We start from the raw sequence: 19431 nt of genomic DNA, 5'->3' as shown, positions 1-19431 counted from the left end.
AGCATTCAATTTTTCAAGTGTTCTTTTGGGGCCCTGGATGGCTAATTTTCGAAAGGCACACCCAATCAGCCTTGCTCAGAGGATGAGCCGGTAGTCAGAAGAACTATCGAATTGGACAAGTACTCTATCGCGATTATTGTTAAGGTTCGTTCAAGAGAGAAGATGTCAAACTCCCTGTACTAATTAGACAGTCCAACTGCGGCCACTAAGAAAGCGACGAACTCTCCAATGGTAGGATTGTTGTAAAAGTCCTGTGTGCAAATTTGCACACCCAACTCATCCTTTATCCGAGACATGAGTTCCACGAGCACTAGCGAATCGACACCTAGTTCGGCGAAAGGTACATCATCTTTCAGTACTTCTGCAGGAAAATCCACTGCATCGCCAATGATACCAAGGCTTCGAGACGCCACTTCGACCTCGTCAAAGGCAACACTTGAAGTCAGTGAAGTTTGTTGCTCCGCGGTTTCAGTGTCGTAACTGATTCCACGGATGAAGATGCTGGTGGGATGACCTCCTCCAGTGCTGAAATTCCACGTGCTTGATCGTTGGCACATGTAGATAACGCGTCCACTAATGTCTGTGTCCAGATAGAAGAGATTAAGGCTGACCTGGCAAGGGCCACTTTCTTTGCCATGGACATAACAGTGCAATTTGGCCTCCATTCGGGTTTTGCTGTCATCTCTACTTATGCTCTCCGTGACAGTATGCAGTGGCAATGTGATCCGCAGTCCAAGATTCGTCATATAAAAGGCAGAACGAGTACATTCAGCCTCTCGTGCAAGCGAACTTTCCTGGAGGAGCCTCACCACATTCCCTGAATTCTGGAAACAATCTGGGGAGTCGGCCAGCAATCGGTAGGAGGACATTCCTGAGTAGTGCCACGCAAAGATACTTTGGTCAGGCGTGCTGCGGAAAATTTCTTCCTGAAGCCTCGTGAAAGCCTTTTCCAAGCCTTCACCGTACAGAATGGGCATGTTAATATCGAATAAACCCATCAAACTATACGCACGATCCTCAGGCCTGGTCGTCGTTCTTTGGGACGCCCAGAACATACGCTGTGACACACACGCTTGCTCAAGTCTTTTGCCGCCCGAAATAAATTCTTTCGGGATCCTTGTTATCAGCGATATCCATTGCGTAAGCTCGTGATGGTTCAAAGGTGTCGGGTCGTCAACGTATGCATTACAAAGATGGTCGTAGGAGTGGGCGCCTATGTATCCGAGCACTGTCCAGTCCTGTGCGAGGAACAGCAGGTCCCGAGGAGCAAGCAACTCTTGAAGAGTCCATCCCCGCGTGAACCATCTACTTTTTGCGACCACATCGAAGTCTTCGTTGCCGCCAGGAACGTCGGAAAGGTAAACATAACAGATGCGGGAACACTGATACCACTTGAACATGGAATTTATAGCTTCGGACAGCTCCGCACTACTCCGCTTGTCGATGCAGCAAGAGTCTATCCATACCCAAGCGTAACCATCCGCTTTCGCGCGAGCGCAGCATCCATCAATCTTGGAGAAGCCCGTCTTTTGCTTAGCGAGGTCTCGGTACTTTGCCTTCCTCATCTCCGCGAAAGGTATCTCGTCCGAGGCCCATGTATGAGAGAGGATTGCATAAGGTGGGTTGGTGCCGATGAATTCCTTCAGCTCGAAAGTGTCAACATGGAGAAGCCACATGTCGCGAGAAGAGGAAGATGGCACAAGTATTGTGATAGTTGAAACGTTATGCAGCCTGATAAGGCGTAAATTGAACGTAATCGACGTCCGGGAAATCGGCTGCTTTGCAGTTAGGTCCGCGTACACGACGTCAAGCGACAAGCGGGCGGTGTTGGCGGATGGTGCTTCCTACCTCGTACCCTGCAGGAACCATAGATCGTACTAGCCTAGCGTACATAGGCGGCTTCCGCCACCCTAGCTGACCATCAATCTTTTACTCAATTTCTGGCAGGCGCTTCGCCAAACATTAATCTCTGGTGTGCGGCCACGGACACAGCATCTGTATCGGAGCGTACGCATGTACAACATTCCAAGACGAGGTACATGATCAGGCTAATCGGCCTTTGCATTGCCTATCTTACATTCAACAGAGGACTCAAGCTTCCTCCACCGCGAGCCTAGCGATCCTTTCAAGGCCACATGATACCCCGCTTATTTAAATCCATGCCCGTCAGATCAGTATACACATCCAACGGGTACTGCTCAGCCTTCAGCTCCCTCCTCCATGCATGCATCCTCTTACTCAGCGCCCGATCTTCGACCGTCAACTCCCTCTTCACCTTGCGCGTACCTGTACTGTACCCATCGAGACTGCCCGCAACGCAGTGACTTTCGCCGCCAAATGCAGAGTCAGCGACCGCCTTCCAGATAGCCGTCACGTCGATAGTCATCGCCTTGGTGTACAGAATGCGGCAGTCCGCGGGCTCGTACACAAATTGGAGCGGCGTCTCCGTCTCGTCGGTATCACGGATGCCGTCGCGGAAATTAACGTTGACGCTGGTTCCGACCGCCTGTCGCTCAAAGACGACGTTGTCCCAGTAGTCGCCGAGCTCGGTGGCGTTGAGCTTGGCTGCTTCTTCCTCCGAAGAAGTGAGGTTGGTGATGGCGAGCTGAGCGAGGTACTGGATGTAGCTCCAAGGATCGTTGTTCGTGCCCTTGACGCCGCCAATGGCCTGCGTGATGCCTTCCTTCGCGCGGCCGCCGAGAGAGATGTACTTTATGCCCTCGCGCTGGCGCATTAGCTCTGAGAAGATGGTGCAGGTGGACGCGCAGTAGCCGTCTGTCACGACAACAATGTCTTCGTTGGCGAATGGCTGCGGGGCAGATGAGTAGTTTGCGAGCTCGCCGTAACCATGAACCCAGATGCCAGCGGAGTTGTAAGGCGTGAGCACATCGGATAGGTTCCAGTGAAACAGATTGGAGTAGTTGTCGCCGTGGTGTTCAAAGGGGCCAAATTTAGCTTCCCAGCTCGGGAAGTTCTCGTCGCTCGCGTTGAGGTCGGATTGGTAGTTGAAGGGAGAAGCGATAACATCGTATTCGAGGGCATACAGGGTCTCGTTTGCACTTTCATCAACTAGCTCACGAGGTATGCTGTCTGCGAGGCGAGAGTGGTATTCCGATAGAAGCTTTGTGCTTTCATGGGCACGGTATCGATCGAAAGCAGCGTGACCAATGCCCTTGGGAAACAATTGCTTGTATAGGTCATATCCTTGAAGGATCGTGCCGCCGCCGTTGGCAGACACGTCGATGACGAGCTTCGTCTTTCCGGCTGCCTTTGCCGCTACAATGAACTTCTCAGTGACTTGCTGGAAGTCGATCTCAGCTGTGTCGATACCCACGAACGAGGGGACTGAGAGCACGGCAATGTCAGAATATTCGTCTTCCAAAAAGTATCCGCCAATCAGGTTGTGCTGTTCCCTGTAGATTGGTGGTGGATAGCCTGGCGCGGGGATCGAGGTCGTAGTTGCCGAAGGCATCGCGGATGCTGTCGAGGTCGCAACACTAGAGTTGGAAGGCAAGTCTGATGTGGTGGAAGTTCCTTGGCTGGTAAAGTATTTCTGGTATAAGCTCTCCCCATCAGTAACGCCTTCGAGTGTCACGAGGACACGCGCAACATTGGTATATGTGACGGTAGTCCCGTTTTCAAACTCTAGCTCGGTCTCTGGGCCTGGATATACCTGCTATATGTCAGTTTTCCCATTTGAGAAGATTTTTGCGTATGCATATGCGGCGGTTCTGCGAAGGTACACGATGCAATCCTCGAGATCTGATATGAGAACTTTGAAGGCCAAAACATACCCATTTCCCGCGCCCACTTCCAGCAAAGGTTCCAATACCTGATCCAGTGGGCCCCAGAGACACCGAGGCAAGCTCATAAAAGACGTTGTTGTACAAGGCATCGCGGTCCTGCAGAGAGCCTCGCTGTGACCAAGCCTCGAGGAACTCGGTAGCTTCCTGGCCATTGATCTTGGTAATGACAGAAGGCTTGAAAGTGGCGTTGCCGTAAGACTCAGCCAGAACATCGGCGTAAACGTAGGGCTTCGGCAGCTCCTTGCCATCAGCCGACACCGAAACGAGAGGAACCGGACGTGCCCAATTGAAGATTGTGCCCACTACATCCGGAACATATACGAAATGGCCGTCGTGTGTCTGTTGGAGCAGAGTATATAGGTCGAATCCAAACTGGTATTGTGAGCTTTTGAATTACTGCAGAACTTGAAGCGGATATTGACCTCAAACTCATTCTTGTATTCCTCGCTCTCAACCTTGGACTTGATCTTCTCTAAGCCACCCCAGACGTCAATGGCAGGCTGAATCTTCTCTACATACTCTGCAGGGGGATCCTTTAGGTACGCCGTGGTCGATTGCCATCTGAAGTACGGCACGACGCCTTCAAGCAGATGCAAAGCCTCATCCTTGTGAAGTGGCACACTGGTGATGCAATCGTACGCCAACTTCGCATCGACAGAAGGTGTGGACGTCGCAGGCTGAGAGGCAACGGATGCTGCAACCTCAGCGCAAGCCGTCGACGAGTTCTGCCTGGCCTGAAGTTGCAAAGGCGAGGCCACGACAATGGAAACCAAGGAGGCCGCTGCGAGGGCACGAGAAAGGACCATCGTGGCGAATTGGACAGAGTGCACCAACGGTGGGGAAGCTCATAGAGGAGGAATTCGCCATTATATAGCTCTTCCTCGGCCCCTGCACGATTCCAGGTTCCGCAGACCAAGACGCACGCACGATTCTGTCATATCTTGTCGGTTTCGATCGTAGCTCTGCATGTTCTCCGGTGCAACTGAAGCTACCCTTGTCGACGCCGGATCGGGGCGAATCAACGGCCGCCGCTTGATAGCATTAGGCTCAGGTTCCTGGTGCTCACACCTGCCCGAATAGGAAGCTGTGAGACCACGACTCGCGATACTCGGGCCCGTGTAGGGTTGGAGCATCGCGTGGCAATTGAGCAAAGTGTTGGAGCCTGACATGCATGGAAAACGTAAAGAAGAGCGGGTAAGTTCGCTAGGTAGGTGAGATCGGGTCTGAATTGGTCGTGAAATCTGCATTTGTCACACATGACATGGATGTAGTATTAAGCTTACACGGGAAAGGCGTACGGACGGTAGGCTAAAACAATGATTCGGCAGATTGCCTCGTGAACTTGACTGTTAGTGCCAGCATGGTGTACCGGCCGTCCTCGTAAAAGCTCTAGGTCGCGGGAACGTTATCGCAATCGACGGCTTGGTTTTCGCCTTCGCGGTGGGTCGTGCAGCACTTCCGATCGTCCTGCTAGCTTCCACAATAGCATTGGTGCCATTTTCGCGATGACGAACTTGAGAACCGACCTCAGCGCGGGGACTTGTCCTCGGCGCTGCAGCAAAGCCGTGGCAATCCTTGAATGGAAGCAGTAGGGGTGGTTTTGCATGGGCAATGTCGCGATGACTGCGTTGAGGATACTCATTGTTGAGGCCAAAGTAATGAGTCCAAGGGTGCACTTTCAAGGTTTCCGGTTGCTCACGTGGACAGTGCAAGCTTCCATCCTTCACGGCTTCACACCATCTCCAGTATAGATAGCTATGAACTTCGGCCATGTAATCCAAGTCTTCCGTCTGGTGCTTCGTTCTAGCACGCACATACGTCATTCCTTTTTATTCAATGCAATTTGGGAATGCTTCATCGTCTGACAAGCTCACAGATCTCCTGCAACGCGCTTTGGAATTTCTAATGGTATATATACATAAAGAAGCGGAGCGCCGCGCATCAAGCGAAGCTACCTGATCGAGCAGACGGAAGTCCTTTCGTTCGGAGAGCGAAGCACCAGCAATCTCAGGATCTCTACTCCTGCTTGTGGTGACGCTGCCACCAAGGCTGCGCATCCTCGTCATCATCCTCGTCCTCGTCTTCTTCTTCTTCTTCGTCCTCGTCCTCGTCCTCGCCATCTTCATTTTCCTCATCTTCGCCGTCTTCTTCGTCTTCTTCGTCTTCCTCCTCATCACCAGCCCCGGCACTGGGCTCGGGCGTAGCCTCCGAGCTCGCAGCAGACGACGATGGCTTCACCGTGTCGCTTCCACTCGGCGTGACTGCAGGGGCTGCAGGAAGACTTGGCGTCTGCGCCGGCACCGGAACGGACGTGTTCTCCACGACAGCAGAATTTGCTTCCGCGGATGCAGACGTCGAAGGGGTCGGTGAGGAGGATGCTCCCACACTGGCATCGCACGCACCGCCCAACGCATTCAGAGCCTGATCCTCGTTCTTGATTAGAATAGACAGATCAACACCAGCAGGGCTGGTGCACGCGTCGCCGCCGTACTCGATGTTGAAGACGGCCTTGTTAGCAGCCGTCAGCGGCTTGTACCGGTCACACTCGTTGTACTCGTGGCACTGCTCGTTAACAGCGAACTGAATGACATCGATGACGTCGGGTATAAGGTCGAGCGCGTTCTTGAGGCCGATGGCGAGGTTGTTGGCTGCGGCTGTGGAGGCAAGGAACTTGACATAGTCGGCGTAGGCAGACTGATCGAGGCCGAAGCCGTCTTGGTTGTCGTTCTGAGGGGGCTTTTAGCGGTGGTCTTGTACAGATGATACTTTGAGGGAGCGAGAACTTACAAATCCATCTACGTTGTCGGGATCGACGGCTGTGCAGCCCTTCTGCGCCGCAAGCTCGATCCTCGTCTTCATAATGCTCCGAACATTCTCACTCTGGACGTTGACCCAGTTCTCGCCTTCCCAACCATCCAAACCTTGCCCATAGTCGTCCGACTTGAATTGGTCGGCATCCTCGCGCCAGTCCTCACGAGATCCGGCGCTGAAGTAGCAGATGACTTGCTTATCCTGGTTCTTCAAAGCACTGATGGTCGACGCCTCGTTGTCGAAAAGATCAATGTCGATGGCAGTTACGCCCGCACTCTCGGTGCCGGCAAGATCGTCAAGGTTGGTGTCCCCCTTGTTCAAGATGATATCCCATGAAGTTCCGGCGGGGAAAGAAGCGACATCGCGACGCTGAGGGTGAGGATGGCCAGCTGCGAGACTGACAGATCCTCCGAGGGCGACGGCCAAAGCAGGAAGCATGATGCTAGCTCTTATCCAAGTCAAGTGTAATGTATAAATGAATGACAATGTAGACTCAACTCTACTCAAGAACGAATGTAAGTAAGGAATGAGCGACACGACGAAAGAGAATCTGCTAGAGTATGGTACAGCGCAGATCCATCCGAGACATCGGCACTTACACTCTATATACCTCCGCCGGACTAGACAAAAGTCCGCAAATCCAAAGTAAAATCACCTTATGTCAGCGTGCACTTGCAAGTGGTCTCCGTGGCGCAGTGCAACCTGCCTACCCCAAGCTCAACTCCGAGCAGCGCGGGTAATCGTTTCGTCCTTCGCTTCCCCATCAAGAAAGAGGCCACACGAAAACCCTTCCCGCATTCACCAATACCTTTTCCCTCAAAAGCGCTCTATTTGGAGACGCATTTCCTCGAAAGAGCCGTGGACAAAACGCAAATATCATCCTCTGCTGTATTTAAAAGTCCGATGGCGTACGCTAATTCCCCGCCCCCAATTCGTGGGATCCCCGACGCCCATCCCCAATCTCACATCTGTTTGTACAACCACGCACTTTACAGGAGCGCGTGTTCGAGCATCAGATAAACAGGCTCACGTAACGCCTTCCCTATTGTGAGCGCTTTCCCAATGTGCCGGCAGGCCACGAAAGCGCGCGAGAATGCACGATAGATGGAGATGTGGTGATTGATGGTGGTTGGCATGCGCGTCCGTGCCCAAACGGCGCCCTGCCAATTTGCCGTCGTTTCAAACATAATGCGCGGAGCACGTGGCGAGCACCGTTCCAAGGTTGTATGTAATGCCAAGTTTGACCCATCAATATCAGTGCCTGAGTGACATCGTAGCGCAAATTTGCGAATCCATCGACGGAAGCCATAAGCCAAGAGCGAAGCCAAGTTTTGCAAAAATTACTTGCATTTATCATTATTCTAGAATTCCGTTCAAGACGTTAAGACGTCCGTCGCCCATGTAAACCCAGTCCGACTTATTCTCCGAGTATTTACACATGTGCTCGTACATATAGGAGAACGTGGAGCAGACTGCTGAGCTGAGATCAGCTAAAGACCATTATATTACTACCCTTCAAACAAGAGTGCAGGTCCTCCGCGCGATGCAATACACCAGGCTCCAAGAATATACTAGAAGGTGAAGTAATAAAAGCGCGAAGAGATATTGGTAAAGGTCCAGAACCTTACGAGACCTGGACAAACTGTCCGATAGAAGGAACACCGTCAACAAGAATGTACACGACGTACGGACCGGCAGGAGCGACCTTCTTGTTGGGCGGCAAGGTGACATTGATCTTCTGGTTCTTCTGTCCTGGCTTGAAGTTCTGGACGTCGAGGAACAAGTTGCGGTGACCCATGTGCACAGAATGCGTGACGAAACCGCCATAGTACAGAGATACCTTGACTTCCTTGGCGTTGGGAGGCGCATAGAAACTAATCTCGAGGGTACCTCCGTTGGCCTTTAGGTTCTTAGTCTTGAGCGCAACCCCGGACGGGCGGGTAGGGTTACCCTGAAGGTAGGGTGGCGTGTAGATTTCGTTGCGGAACTCGGTTACAAAGGGGTTCTGCGTAGAGGGCGTAAGGATGGGCTGCTCCACGGGGTTGGAACCAGAAATGAGGAGGGTACCGTCGAGCAGGAGGAGGGCGACGCTGTGGTAGAGGCGGGCAATGTCAGACTTGGGGCCAGTTGTGAATCGCTTGCCAACGGGCTGAGCCGGGTCGTAGATCAAGACCTCGAGAGCGGGCGAGCGGGCAACACCGAAACCTTGAGCACCCTCCTGAGCACCATTGACCCAGACGACAGTGCCGTCAGGGAGCAGAGTACCTTCAACCATGCCACGGCCCTCGGGCATGGCCTCCATCTCCCATGAAGGGTTCTGTGCCATGGGGTTGATGCGACCGCAAGAAGCCTCGCCAGGGGCGCTAATGTCCTGGTAGGGTCCACCACCGCAAATGACAACGTCGTTGCTCCAGTTGTTCTGACTGGAAAGAGACAAAAGGACTGAACCACCGGTGTTGGGGTAGGTACGGTAGCCGCCGGGCAAGTCGGGGAGAGTGCGTACGACGTTTCCGCCACCGACGTTGAAAATCTCGGCAGACTTGGAGACGAAGACGAAAAGGTTCCCGTCGTTGAGCAAATGCATAAAGGGATACATGTAGTAGGGCTGGTTCTTGGAAAGGATCTCCATGTTGGTGCTCTTGACTTTCGAAGTACCATCCGCGTTCAGGATCTCGTAAGTAGGATTGTTATTCTCGGGCTTTGAGGGGTCGAGACCGTTCAAACTTCCAGAGGCGACGAAAATGGTGTCGTCGGGCATGATCTGGACAGATGCGTACCAACGAGCCGTGTCGAGCGAATTTCCAGGTTCAGACCATGCCTGGCCGTCAAGGGAAGCATCGGAAGCGGAGCGCTTGAGGTAGCGGATACCCTTGAATCCGTCACCAACGGTGGGGTCAATAAAGTCAAGAGGAGCATTGCCACCCAGGGAAACAAAACGACCATCGGCCAAGAAAATACCACCAGAGCAAAAAGCATTCGTCTTGTAGGCAAGGGGAGTGAGCTTTTGCGTTTTCGGGTCATACTCGGAAGAGTAGGCATATTGTCCGTTACCGAGCTTCAATTCAGTATAGTTTTCAACCTTGTCCAGGAAGACGACCTTGCCGTTCGGCATCAGCCCAGCGTGCATAGCGGGAACACCGGAGCGACCCTGCTTAACCAGGGTACCAGGCTTCTGGGCCGCAGGAGCCGGGCTGGCTTTGGGAGCAGGGACGACAGGACCGTTGGTGCAAGGGCCCGATTGGCATCCCTCACCGCAGTGCGACGTGGTGTTACCACAGTAGCCGTACATGGAGCAGCAAGAACCCTGAGCCCAGTTTCCGCAGACAGTGTTACCAAAGGTGGCGCCGCAGCTGCCATCGGTGGTAGTCTTGCCAGTGGGCTGGGCATCAGCAGAGGTCGAAGGCTTTCCAAGTACAGGTTCGCCAGAGGTCGTGCTAGATGGGGGTCGCGTGGCCGAAGCACTCTGAACCGGAGCGGAGGAGGTAGAGGTACCGTCCGTGCAACCGTTCTGGCAGCCGTTGGCAACCAAGCAGTGACCATCAGTGGAACCGCAGTATCTACATACTGTAAGCATGGTGCCTCTGGAGAACAACGGATCAACCTAGATCAACATACCCATACGACGAGCAGCAGCCTCCGTACGCTCCCTTGGGATCGCAGGTGGCATCCCCAAAGTCTTTTCCACAACGGCCATCATCTCGAGGAGCGGCTCCAGAAGCAGACTTGGAAACTACAGGGGTAGCGGGAGTGGTATTGCTCGTGCATTTGCCCGAGAGACAGCCATCGCCGCAGTGAGCCGCAGTACTTCCACACTGTTCACCTTAGTTACGGATGACCAAACGCAGACACTGAAAGGACATACCCATCCGTACTGGCTACAGCACGCGCCGTCGTATGTTGTGCTATTCGGGTCGCACAAAAGGTTGTTATGCGCCGGACCGCACTGACCGTCCGTAGAGTACTTTTGGTTCTGCCTCTTCGCGGGAGCACGGCCGACGAAAGACCGCGATACCTGTTGCAGGTTGTTCTCGTTGTATGTGCAGCTAGGGGTAATTAGTCATGGTCCTACAGAATCAGTAGGCCTACTTACACATCGCCTTCAGCGCAATGCTGTCCTGTCAAGCACTGGGTGTCGTCATGCTGAGTAAATGTGCAGCTTGGGTTGACCCAGTGGAAATTGATATTGGCGGTCGCCAGGCTGGCGAAAGCGCCTACGGTCAAAAGAGTGGCCCTCATGGTGTGTGTAACCTTTGAACGCGTGAGCAGGTAAAGTATGATGCATCCAAAAGAATTCCAAGAGGGCCGAGAGGTGCTCATGTGTAGGACGAAAGGGGTGGCGGGATAATAAAGATGATGCCAATAAGAGGTTGGCGATGCATGTGCTGGTGGCAGGACAACATGAAAACGGGCGAAGCGAAGCGAGGCGGAGGTGCAGCCGCAGCTGAACGGTTGCACCGCGTGTGGTCTTTACAAGTATATTTGTGCAGTTGCTATCGCAACCACATGCATGCGGTAGGTGCCACTTCGGGATGTGGTTGCAGTATGAGAGACATTGGAAGACATGCTCACCTGGTCTGAAGAGGCAGAACCCGCCGACCTTCAAGATGTGATATTTGAAGGACGTGTATGGCCGGCGAACGGTGGACCAATATATTAGATTTTCGACCCCGCAGCGAGGGACGAGTATGATACTACGAGGAACACTCGTCCGGTAAATAACGAGAGACGAGATCAAAAGAGTGTGGTTGCTAAGGCAAGGAAACGAGGGACTGCCTACAGCGGCAGGAGGTGAGGGAAAAAACAAGCGGCGAGGGATCCCTCATGTATACAAAGCAACGGAAGCCATTTGGTGCATCTCCCTAGACCGGCGTTCACGAAAAGACGGTAGTGTCGTGGCAGCGGGCCAATGACGGCGGCAAAGCGGCGCCCAGCGCGAGTTTCGACTCGCTGGCGGCGTCCCGTCGCCTAGCCGCCACGATCTCCACAGGGACCCGGGCTGTCCTCTGTCTATTTCAGGAGGCTGTGCCGGTAGCGGGTGGGGCAGGGACACATGGCCATGTTTCTGTATCATCGCAAACACGAGCACTACCCGCGCCGGCACGCTGATCAGGCAGCAGGGCGGACAAGAGTGGCATGTTGAGGGTAGCTACCATGGCCGGCGCACGCCACTGCGGATGGCTCTTATGACAGCGAGCCGACTGGTGTCCGTCTCTGGGGATTCGACGCGGAAAAGCTTGAGACGGCAGTCAAGCATCGCCGAGCAGAGGCGCGAGATCGATCGTCCAAGCCAGCCGAGCCGTCCCTGAAGAAGGTCAAACGGCCCCTGACCCCGCCTTGACTTTTGTATGGTGTATTCACTAGACGCCAGGAACAGGACTAGCGCAGCCGGGCTGCCGAGGACTGCAGTGTGCATCTCGTACACGAACACACATGGGAAATTCGATGCCTAGGTACCGTCCGTCGGCCATAGCAACAGCCATCCGCTTGCTCTTACACAGGATCGCCCAGATGGCATTGCGCCCATGGAAATGCCCAGCTCAGACAGATGCATGGCCCAGAGCGAAGCTCATTAGCCGCACGCCTACCGCATCTAGCTTCGCGCTTCAGGAGCCTGGTCTCCTCGCTCTGCCGCATCTTCCGCGTTTGGAGGCAACCTTCATGGGTGGGGACATTCGATAGAGCCCAATTGAGCAAAGCATTGTATCGATTTCGGTTTCACGGCCTCGTTTATGGAGTAGCAATCCTGATCTTATCGTCGCTTGCGACCGAAACCATCCACTTCGTCATGCGCAAACGATAAGCTAGACTGTACTCCACTCCAACGGCGTGCATTTGCTACCTTCTAGCTCATGCCAAAGCACCCCCGAGCATGCGCTGGCAGGCTCGCCCGTGTGGGGCTTCTCGCACAGGCAGGACACATGGTGAGCTCTCTGCTTTGGAGAACCACCTCGAAGACATTGCACTTGTTGCCTCCGCTCAACGCCGGATCGCCAAAGCGAGATGCCTTCCCAACCTCGGCCAGCGCGATAACCATCGTCTCTCCTGTGCTCGCATCACGAGCGTACACCATCCTGCCTTCATCTGCGCTCTTCACCATCGTCGGAGCGTTGCGAGGAGCGAGCACCTCCATGGGCGAAACCGCCGCCTTAGCACTATCAACGCCGTTTGCGCCGCCGCTCACGTCGGTGGTGGGGTTCTCCATTGGCTTGCTTTTAACTTTGTTGCTGGATGCGCCGCCGGTCGTCTTGGGTTTTGGTCCGGCCCTGGGGCAAATGAGCTTGTCCTGAGGAGAAGCACTGCCGACTTGTAGCGGCACAACGGACGGATGAAGCGGATTCAAAGGGTTGTTTGGGTCAGCGACTGCCCGATCGAAGCTGCACGAAGAGTATTTGCTGAAGAAACTGTCGCCGCATTTCCACTAGTAAATGTCAACAGAGTTACTGACAGTCATGGTAAATTTGGTTACTCACTATGTGCAGCATCCAGTGACACATGGTGGCTGTCTTTTCGTTCACTGAGCAAGACCTGGCTCAACCTCATTTTTTTCCATCGCTATCCTCTCACCGCCTCTCGTATCCACTTGTAAAGTTTGACACTGTAAGGTACGCTGCTGGTCGCCGCCTCGCCTTGAAACAGACAAACAACAACGGCCCGCAGGTGCACGCATTTCGGTGAGGTGCTGCATCTGCAACGGCGAAGCCACTGCAATACATCCAAGACTCGTCGACAGTACACTTCCGCGGGAAACATACACGAAGATGAGTCAGTGACATAGTGTCATGCTAAAACTCTCCAGGTATCCCACCAGCAGACATTATGCAAAGAATGACACTTGCCACTTGCCTCTTCGTCTCAACTGCCTACACGGCACGTTGCATATCAGCGAAGCCTGCAGCCTCGCCAAAATATCTACCCGTAACGTCACAAGTGTACACCGCCCTCCCTCCTCCAAAATCAACCCAACGCTGTGCTAACGCAGATACATCTTTGCAAAAGTAAATCTTAGACCGACCTATCAAGTAATCCGAGCTTCCTCCCGCGTACCGCGGAACGAAAAAAAGTCACGATGACGGCACGCCGTGTAAGCATCGCAATGGACACAACAACCTCGTCACAACTTCCCACTATGTACTACCGGTATCCCAGTATGCATTTTCGTCTGCAACGACCAATCCCGCTGCGACATCCGAGCGTCCATCTGAAAATACAATTGTGCTTCGGAGCGCAGAACAAGAAAAACCAGCGCCTACGACGCCGTGTAACCCTCGCAGTCTCCAGCTAACATCTCGCCTCGCCCCGCAAGCGAAAAGCCAATGTAGCACAACAGACTCATCGCATGACAATACCATGATTAGACCACTCAATCGAAATAACGCTCCACTACGAATTTTCTTCCAGGGCTGGCGGCTCGATGCGAGGGCTGCCAGACCGTGCGGCGACGGGATTGCATTGCTTGTACCGGCAAAGACTCGAAAAGCTGCACCACGGTGAAGTTCTGCAAGGCTGGCGGGCCGCTCGTCCCTTTTTTCAGCGCCTCGCGCTACGTGGAAAGGGGGATCAGGCCTTGATTTCCCTGCAGACTACACCGTGATTCTGACACCATATATCTCCCGACAGCGCATTCCTCCCACGGCGACTGCGCCACGCCGTCATGATGCCGATGTTCGGTTTCATCCCACCGCAAGGCCGCCGCGGGCGTATGTGCGTTTTGCGCCGGCGGATGCAGGTGCGCAGCGACCATAGTGCTAGACTGGGCGGTTGGTGGGGAGAAGGGGTTGCATTCTTGAAGCCTGAGGTCGTGAGGCGTGGCACAGAGGCGTATGCGGGGCGTCACGTCTTCCACGGAGGATATAGGGCTTGACAGACCAGGAATGGAGTGCTAGTGGCGATTCTGTGTTACTTTCCACTTAATGGTGATGAGCTGGCACGTGAGAGGGTGGATACGCGGGCAACACCTTCGATGTGTCTGGTGCAAGTAAAGCGAGCGAAAGAAAGAGGGGAAGCGAATATCGAGGCCGTAACTCAAGCTCATTTCTCATCTACCTCATGCCTTCGTTCCGACATGAAACGCAATGCTAAACAAAACAGACCAGCGCAAATACACAGATGATTACACGACCGGAACATGGTCTCTCCCCTTTTCCCCGCCCGTCCTCTGCCCTCGAATCCTACTCCTCATCACAGCCACAACTAATAACCCTCACAAAGCCCCTCCTCCCCTTTCTCTTCTCCCCATCTTCCCCGCCGCTGTCCCCGCGCTATCCCTCCTCGTCCCACCAGACTGATCCCCAAACTCCCTCTGCTTCCCTCCACCTCCGCCCCCGCCAATACTTGATCAACCCTCTCTTCTCCTCATCCTCGCTATCGCTCTCCTCCCACGCACTCATCGTGTTCTGCAGCTGATAGCTCGCGCGGCACACGCTGGGTGGGCTGGTCGCGGGCAGCATGTAGGACAGCTCCGAAGGCGTGGCGCTACTGTGGCGCGTGGAGTGGTATGCGGAAGCGGTTGTTGGGGGCGTGGTGATGTTGGCGAGGAGCAGGGGCGCGTTGTTGCCCAGGGACTGACATGTTGTGATTGCGGTTGTGGATGTGATGTTGATGGGGGCGTGGCTGGGGTGGAGGGGTTCGTGGGGATGGGTTTGCGGGCAATGTACAGGCGGGGGAGCATGTCTGCTGGATCGGGCAGGCTGGCCTTTCGGGGACGGGATATCGACGTGTCGAGCGAGGAGTGCGGTGTGGTTGGTAGGGCTGGTGGTGGTTTGAGGGAGGAGAGGCGGATGGGAGGGTCAAAGAGCCGGGTTGCCGATGCTGACGAATGATGGACTCTTCGCTTTGGGGAGCCTGAAGCTGGCGATGTGATTCCGGATGAAGTTGGGTTGACTGTTCCGGGGAGGTCTGTCAAGGGGAAGCTGGGTGTTGCGGGAGTGAGCGGGGGTGTGGTCTGTCCTGGTGGTGGTGATAAAACGATAGTCTTCTTGCATGCTCCGCAGATTCCCAGTGTCGATCTTATTGGTTCCTTGCACGTCTTGCAGATAGCCACTGTGGTAGGTTCGGCCGTAGGGGGCTGTGGCTGATGCCGTGATTGGAAGCAAAAGTCGAACTGTGGACTGTTTTTGATCGAGGGCACCCGTGGTGACGAGTGCGGATCATACCCTTTGATTATGTCGTAAACGGTAGCGTCTGAAAGACGCGATACTTGAGTCTGACGTCGAGCCGAAGTCGGTGTTGTATCTCGTCGTTTTGCGTTTTCCACGGCATGTCTTTCGTACTCGTCCCATATCTCCGCAGTTTTCCCTGGGGTGCATGGCGGAGGCCGAGGATCCTTGAAAGGCGAGATGGCTCGAGCCAGTGGCGAGGATTGTTGCGGTGTGAATGCCTTTGTGGTAGACATGCTTTCGGTGCACTAAGAGCAGGCAAGTGCGAAGATGACGATAGACGAGCCAGGAGTGTCGGACAGAGAACCGCGATAAGCTTGATAACACGATAGCTACTGCCACGGTATATACATGCACACGACCGGCGTCTTGGAGCCAAGGGGTGAGACATATTGTTTATCAAGTAACGACTGGCCAGGCGCTACGGTGAGGAGGCTGGGGTGGGAATAACTGAGTTGCCAGGGCCAGCGTGACATAGGACCGGCTCCCCGGATTTCTGGTTTGTGTATGCTCCTACTACCTACGAGATGTCGCGATGGTGTACTCGATTCGATAAGTCGCAGCACTGTGCCGTCCAATTGGGCGCGGCCATGTGACCCAAGCGAGGCGAAGCGACTAGGCGAGCAGATGTCAGCAAGGGATGGCAGTCTGTCAAATGTCCGACGACTTGAACCTGGACGAGGCGGCAGCGGGAAAACGCTCTCAAACACCAGGCGCTGTCGTCTATCTGGTCATGCATGTCATGCTGCAGCGCCAGCGATGAGCAAAGCGGGAGAGTGGAAGCTTCCAAGCGCCACGGGAAGTCGGAAGAAGATTGCAATACATGCAGTGATGCAGCTAGAAGAAGGTCGTTGTCACGCAAGGCGCCGTGCGTAGGCGAAGAGTGGTAGCGCTAAGCCGTCACACAGCGTCCTATGGAATGTAACTTCCTCGACCCCCCGCCCCATGCCCTCGAACAAACACACTGACAACGGTTAGAGGAGATTGAGAGCTGAGACAAGTGATGGGGGTCTGCGTAGGAACATTTGGAAAATACTCCAAGGTTGATAAACAGAAAGACCGGGGTCTCGTAGGGAGATGGGGAGCGCGACAACAACAGTGGCGTGGCATGCCTTGGGTGCGAGGGACGTAGGGATGGTACAGTATTGTTGTCGCGAACGTTGCATTGTCGGACTCGTGCCTCTGGGCGTCGACGCATTTCGTCTCAGCCACCGACCTCACCTCGGTCACGGCCACCAGACATGCAGCCATTCTTCGAACGGTGTATCGATAACAAGATCATGCTCAGTGTTCCAGAACAGAGGCGACGCAGAACGTCGTGGATCGTGGAGGATTGTTGAACGCAAGGATCGCAAGTGCTTCGTAGGTACGGCAGTTAGACCGTTCAGCTGCCGCACCAAGCTGCTCGTCACCGGCTAGAGCATCCCCGTCAAGTAAGCGCACTGATGTCGATGTTGTCGAACTGTGGAAGTGGTGGGCTGGACGTGGGCCAGGATGCAGTTGCGGGGCCGCCCATGACTTACAGGGGAACACCAAGAGCATCATCCTAGATCAACAATCACCGAGGGCATGCGTCCGCAACATTGTTTTTAAAGGCGGATACTACTCATCGTCTGCATTTCTCCGTGGGTTGAGGTATATAACATCGTACGAGGGCCAGGACTTGTTGCTGACCCATTTGTTCCCAAATGGCCTGATGCCTTCAATCAACCTGAGATGGCCGCGCTTCAGAATCAAGAGCTCTGATCCGCTGCTCGTGGAAAGCCACCTGCAAATCTCCATCTACTCTATCCTGCATCTTTCATCCCCTTGTTCGGAATTCTCATCCGCCGTATACCATAGTACCAACCGCACTGTCATCACCTTGTAACCCCAAGACAGCATCGCCACGCCCAGCGTCCACCGTACACCGTCCCATGACCTCTGATCCCGGGTCTGCTCGCCCCCAATCCGGGTATCTGGGAGAGTGTGGTGACTGAGACATGTCTTAGAAAGTGTCGCACATTCACGCGTTTGCCGAAATGGGCATGCTGGATGTACGTTGCGCCCGATCGGGCATCTTGGTGGCTAGATTTGGAACTCGGCAGGTGTTGGGAATGAAAGTGGGGAAGCGTAATGCTGCGGTGGGGGCATTGTATATGAGATGCAAATAGAATGTGCGCATGTTGTTTACGGGTGCTGTGTTGTGGGGTTTTGGATCATGGACAGCTTCATACAACGAACACGCTTACGTGTAGATCTCGTTTACGTTTTTGATTATATAGATCCCCTACCGTCTCCGCTCCTGCGTCTGCTCAATGTACTTGGTGTGCATAGCTTCGATGGCTGGGATTATGAGAGATTCAATCTCGACGACCGGTTCGCCTTTTGGTACTTCAGACTGCGTTTCCAGCAGCGACTGCGATGGTTCAGACTGGTCCTGCCTCGCCGAGGCATCGGCCGAGCCCACGAGTGAAGGGACGCCCGAGAAGCTCTTGGTTCGTCTGTGTTCGGGCACCCGGATCCATTTCTCGCCCTCGAGCCTAGACACGAAGACGACCTCCCACTTGCGCGTGCTTAGCAGATTACCAATGACGAGATGGTGCGAGTACTTGTTCAGGGCATATCTCGCCTTCTTGACCAGTATCGAAGGGTCAGTCTCGAGCTTGAAGCTCACTATGATACCATCGGGGGCCCAGCCGTCGACGAGCTGCTTCAGGAACTTGGGCACGGGCTCCAGGTCGATGACGAGTTTGCGTCCCTCTGTGCGCGCTGCGGGTGGCCGGCCGGTGCCATGGGCGCCGTCGGCGGCCTGGCTAAACTCGTCGTTGGACTGGATCTTGTGCTCGACCATGCGATCGCGGGGCACGAAGAAATCGGAGACGGCGGCGGCGAGGTAGAACATGGCGCGCGGGCCCAGCGGGCGCATGAGCTGGGCAACCTCTCGCAGGTCCCACAGGTACTCTGTGATGGTGACAAAGGACAGGATCAGCAGGCGGCCCTCGCGCTTGACGTTGGTGTACTGGCGCAGGACATGGAGCATGTCGGCCTGGTGCTGCTCGTCGACGACGACGCGGCCGTCCTCTTCGCGCATGTAGTCGAGGAAGGAGCGGGTGTTGTGCGAGTAGTGGCGCGAGTAGGGCAGCAGCGAGAACTGGCGGTGCAGGAAGACGACAGCATAGCCCTGGCGGAGGAAGAACTCTGCGCTCGTGGCGCCGCGGGTGCCGGCGGAGAAGTTGTCGATGCAGCGCACCGTCTGGGTCTCGAGGGGCACCGTGGTGCCGCCCGAGGTGACGAGCACGAGGCGGCGGCCGGCGTCGCCATGGCGTTGGATGAACTCGCGGGCGAGGGTGACGTTGGCCTGCAGGTCCTTGGGCGGCGGCTCGTTGGAGAAGTAGTCGCGCTCGGCCTGCTGGGGGTCGGCCATGTTTTGTGTGTGCGCTGGTACAGGGCCGTGGGAGGCACGCGTCGCGAACGCACAGGGCTTGGCGTCCGGCTGCGTGCCTGGGGCGGGGGCGGGGCTGTTGCTGTGTGCACCAGCGACCCCATCGCATGCGCTCCGCGGAGGCCGCTCGTCTGGCAACGCCGGCGCATCAATTCACTCTCGGGCACGCTCGGTCTCGCGTCTGGCCTCCGCGGCGCGCTGGAGTTGGCGCACCCCCACCGCCATGTGCGCTGCA

At 54.9% G+C, this 19431-nt stretch overlaps 5 protein-coding genes across 5 annotated transcripts; all 5 read right to left on the bottom strand.

Annotated features, from left to right (window-relative positions):
* Nucleotides 1–179: 179 nt before the first annotated feature.
* N0V89_002147 (uncharacterized protein) lies at nucleotides 180–1676 on the bottom strand (the record flags this gene model as incomplete). The annotated part of the gene is made up of 1 exon (XM_056210957.1): nucleotides 180–1676. One exon carries the CDS (start codon nucleotides 1674–1676, stop codon nucleotides 180–182), a length of 1497 nt encoding a protein of 498 aa, XP_056074430.1.
* A 449-nt stretch (nucleotides 1677–2125) lies between these two features.
* Nucleotides 2126–4612, bottom strand: N0V89_002146 (uncharacterized protein; the record flags this gene model as incomplete). The annotated part of the gene is made up of 3 exons (XM_056210956.1): nucleotides 2126–3673; nucleotides 3795–4178; nucleotides 4229–4612. 3 exons carry the CDS (start codon nucleotides 4610–4612, stop codon nucleotides 2126–2128), a joined length of 2316 nt encoding a protein of 771 aa, XP_056074429.1.
* A 1210-nt stretch (nucleotides 4613–5822) lies between these two features.
* Nucleotides 5823–7055, bottom strand: N0V89_002145 (uncharacterized protein; the record flags this gene model as incomplete). Its single annotated transcript, XM_056210955.1, has 2 exons — nucleotides 5823–6533; nucleotides 6594–7055. The coding sequence occupies 2 exons, from the start codon at nucleotides 7053–7055 to the stop codon at nucleotides 5823–5825; spliced, it is 1173 nt and encodes a 390-aa protein (XP_056074428.1).
* Nucleotides 7056–8241: 1186 nt separating this feature from the next.
* On the bottom strand, nucleotides 8242–10853 carry N0V89_002144 (uncharacterized protein; the record flags this gene model as incomplete). The annotated part of the gene is made up of 4 exons (XM_056210954.1): nucleotides 8242–10174; nucleotides 10233–10429; nucleotides 10480–10660; nucleotides 10708–10853. 4 exons carry the CDS (start codon nucleotides 10851–10853, stop codon nucleotides 8242–8244), a joined length of 2457 nt encoding a protein of 818 aa, XP_056074427.1.
* Nucleotides 10854–18041: 7188 nt separating this feature from the next.
* CAB2 (Phosphopantothenate--cysteine ligase cab2) lies at nucleotides 18042–19178 on the bottom strand (the record flags this gene model as incomplete). The annotated part of the gene is made up of 1 exon (XM_056210953.1): nucleotides 18042–19178. One exon carries the CDS (start codon nucleotides 19176–19178, stop codon nucleotides 18042–18044), a length of 1137 nt encoding a protein of 378 aa, XP_056074426.1.
* Between the last annotated feature and the right edge of the window lie 253 nt (nucleotides 19179–19431).

This window comes from Didymosphaeria variabile (assembly GCF_027946475.1).
Source record: "Didymosphaeria variabile strain IMI 356815 chromosome Unknown scaffold_2, whole genome shotgun sequence".
Taxonomy (NCBI): Eukaryota; Fungi; Ascomycota; class Dothideomycetes; order Pleosporales; family Didymosphaeriaceae; genus Didymosphaeria; species Didymosphaeria variabile.
This window is presented reverse-complemented; position numbering and strand designations above follow the sequence as displayed.